The sequence below is a fragment of the Sinocyclocheilus anshuiensis genome, unplaced genomic scaffold, assembly GCF_001515605.1.
Source record: "Sinocyclocheilus anshuiensis isolate Anshui unplaced genomic scaffold, SAMN03320099.WGS_v1.1 scaffold1266, whole genome shotgun sequence".
NCBI lineage: Eukaryota > Metazoa > Chordata > Actinopteri > Cypriniformes > Cyprinidae > Sinocyclocheilus > Sinocyclocheilus anshuiensis.
In genome coordinates this window covers 194,844-197,960 of record NW_015554164.1, presented here as the reverse complement: position 1 = coordinate 197,960, position 3,117 = coordinate 194,844, and the positions used below count along the sequence as shown (strand labels likewise).

Below are 3,117 nucleotides of genomic sequence, written 5' to 3'. Positions count from 1 at the left end.
TTTTATATATATATATATATATATATATATATATATATATACAGTACCTGTCAAACCTGTCAAAAGTTTGGAAACCTGATTTCTAATTGTCTTTAATGAAGTCTTTTCTGCTCACCAATGCTGCATTTAATTAATTAAAAATACAATTAAAATGGTAATATTTTGAAATCTTATTACAATTTGAAAAAAAAAAAATTCTATGTGAATATCTGTTAAACTGTAATGTATTTCTGTGATGCGCAGCTGTATTTTCAGCATCATTACTCCAGTCTTCAGTGTCACATGATCTTCAGAAATCATTCTAATTAATTATTCTAATGCTCAATTATTATTGGTTCTCAGTTATTAATAATGGTTCTTATTATTATAAATGTTAAAAACAGTAGCATTTCACAGTTTCCACACAAATATTGTGCAGCACGACTGTTTTCAACATTGACAATAATCAGAAATGTTTCTTGAGCAACAAATCAGCATATTAGAATGATTATTATGTGACACTGCTATTTTAAATTGCAATAATATTTCACTGTTTTTACTGTATTTTTGAGACTTCTTTCAAAAACATTTAAAAATGTTTCCGACAGGTATATGGTAGCAGAATTCTTGCACATTCACAGATAAAGCTCACACAACGACAACGAGCCCCTGATTCCTTTATATTCATAAAGTCAATATGTGAGCCTGCAGCACAAAAGCAGTCTTAAGTCGCTGGGGTATATTTGTAGCAATAGCCAACAATACATTGTATGGGTCAAAATTATAGATTTTTATTTTATGCCAAAAATCATTAGGATATTAAGTAAAGATCATGTTCCATGAAGATATTTTGTAAATTTCCTACTGTAAATATATCAAAACTTAATTTTTGATTAGTAATATGCATTGCTAAGAACTTCATTTGGACAACTTTAAAGATGATTTTTTTCAATATTTAGATTTTTTTTGCACCCTCAGATTCCAGATTTTTCAAATATTGTCCTATCCTAACAAACCATACATCAATGGAAATATTATTTATCCAGCTTTCAGATGATGTATAAATCTCAATTTAAAAAAATTGACCCTTATGATTGATTTTGTGCTCCAGTGTCATATGTGTCCACATCTCAACTCTCTGTCCAGTGCTGAAGAATCATAGAGTCAGGACAGACTCGGACTGCTCTTACCAGCGACGGAGACTTCAGCGGTGCGGCTGACGATGGCTCCGAGGTCCTCCAGCGAGGCCAGGCACTGGTACGAGCCCTCGTCCGGCCGGTGGTGGCGCGAGTGCAGCACGTTCTGCACCAGGAGCGACCCGTTCGACAGCAGCTGTCTGCGCTCGTCCACCACCGCGCTCAGCAGCACACCGTCCTTCTTCCAGGAGATGACCGGAACGCCCTGATCTGAGCGCGCCTTGCAGTCCAGCTGCAGCACACCGCCCCGAACCGTCACCACGTCCTGCGGCTCCAGCACGAACCGCAGCTCCACGAAAGACCGCCGAGCGTCCGAGCCTGAAGACGGACAGAGAGAGATTTACAGAAGATCAACACAACATTTTCATTACTTGAATGAACGTCAACTGTAATAGATTAAAATATTTTTTTCTGCTAGATGTACTAAAATAAACCAAAAACTGAAATGAAAATGAATAAGTACTATATAGATATAAAAAAATAATGAAACTTACAAAAGTTACACAATATAATTACTAAAACATTAAAGGGGTCATATGATGTTGCTAAAAAGAACATTATTTTGTGTATTTGGTGTGTTTATGTGGTTTAAGGTTAAAAAACACATTATTTTCCACATACTGTACATTATTGTTTCTCATCAAAGCTCATCGTTCTGAAAAAGCGAGGTGTGCTGTGATTGGCCAGCTATCCAGTGCGTTGTGATTGGCCGAATACCTCAAGCGTGTGACGGAAATGTTACGCCCCTTACAAAAATTACACAAAATAATTACTAAAACATTAATTAACATTAAACTATGAAAGCTTGTTTCTAGCGAATAAAAAAGGTACTTTTTTTTATCTCACAGACAGATTCAGATTCAAATTCAGACAGAAGATCAGAACATTTTCACTACTTGAAATAAATATTAACTAAAATATAGAAAAATATGTTTTTTTCAGCTAGATGTACTAAAACAACAAACTAATAGCTAAACAATAAATTATATAGATTATTTGAAAACTAACTACAAAAAAATCACAAAATATAATTGCTAAAACTCAAACTAAAATTAAACTGCAAACTATAGGAACCTAATTCTACGACGTAACAAAAAATAAAATAGATAAATACATAAAAAGGTAATCGCAACATTTTATCTCTCAATTTAGACTTTGTTTCTCACAATTCTAAGGAAAAAGTGAGAACTATGAGATATAACTCAGATTTCAGGCTTCTTTCCTCAGAATTCTGAGTTTATATCTTGTTTTGTTAAAAAAATAAAAAAAGGTAATTGCAAATGTTTATCTTGCAACTTTTTCTCAGAATTCTGAGTTTATATCTCTCTTATCTCAACTCTTATCTTAAGTCTGAATTGTCAGATACAAATTCACAATTATCATATTATTTCTTTTTTTGTATTCCATGGTGGAAACAAGCTTTCACATAAAACAGAAAAACACAAAACTAAGAACTAATTCCAAATATTGATAACGTCTAGGTTACTTGTGTAACCCTCGTTCCCTGAAGGAGGGAACGGAGACGTTACGTCAGTCGTGACTGACGAATTGGGATCTCGCCCGAGAGCCCAATCACCTTCGAGTGTTAACTAAACAAGCCAATGACAGTTGGCGTGCGTGTTTCGCCACGCGCACCCCGCCCCGCAGCGCGGGTATAAAAGGAGAGCGCGTGCAAACGCACATCAGTTTTTCGCTGAGGAGCCGAGACTATGTGCCCCGGCCGTACAGCAACAACTGTGCAACAACAACAGCAACTGTGGCGACGGAACGTAACGTCTCCGTTCCCTCCTTCAGGGAACGAGGGTTACACAAGTAACCTAGACGTTCCCTTTCAGTCAGTCACGTTCGACGTTACGTCAGTCGTGACTGACGAATTGGGATCCGTATGGAAAACGCCACTATTGCTGACCCCCTCCAGTGCCCTGCGGAAGCCGGCAAGTCC

At 36.6% G+C, this 3,117-nt stretch overlaps 1 protein-coding gene across 1 annotated transcript in view; it reads right to left on the bottom strand.

Annotated features, from left to right (window-relative positions):
- The window catches only part of LOC107670917 (netrin receptor DCC-like), a gene marked incomplete at its 3' end in the record, with an annotated part of 205,240 nt that overhangs the window by 123,540 nt on the left and 78,583 nt on the right, over nucleotides 1-3,117 (bottom strand). Inside the window, exon 2 of the mRNA XM_016463737.1 lies at nucleotides 1,170-1,493. Coding sequence (XP_016319223.1) covers nucleotides 1,170-1,493 — 324 coding nt within the window. The remainder of the gene's footprint in view (nucleotides 1-1,169; nucleotides 1,494-3,117) is intronic.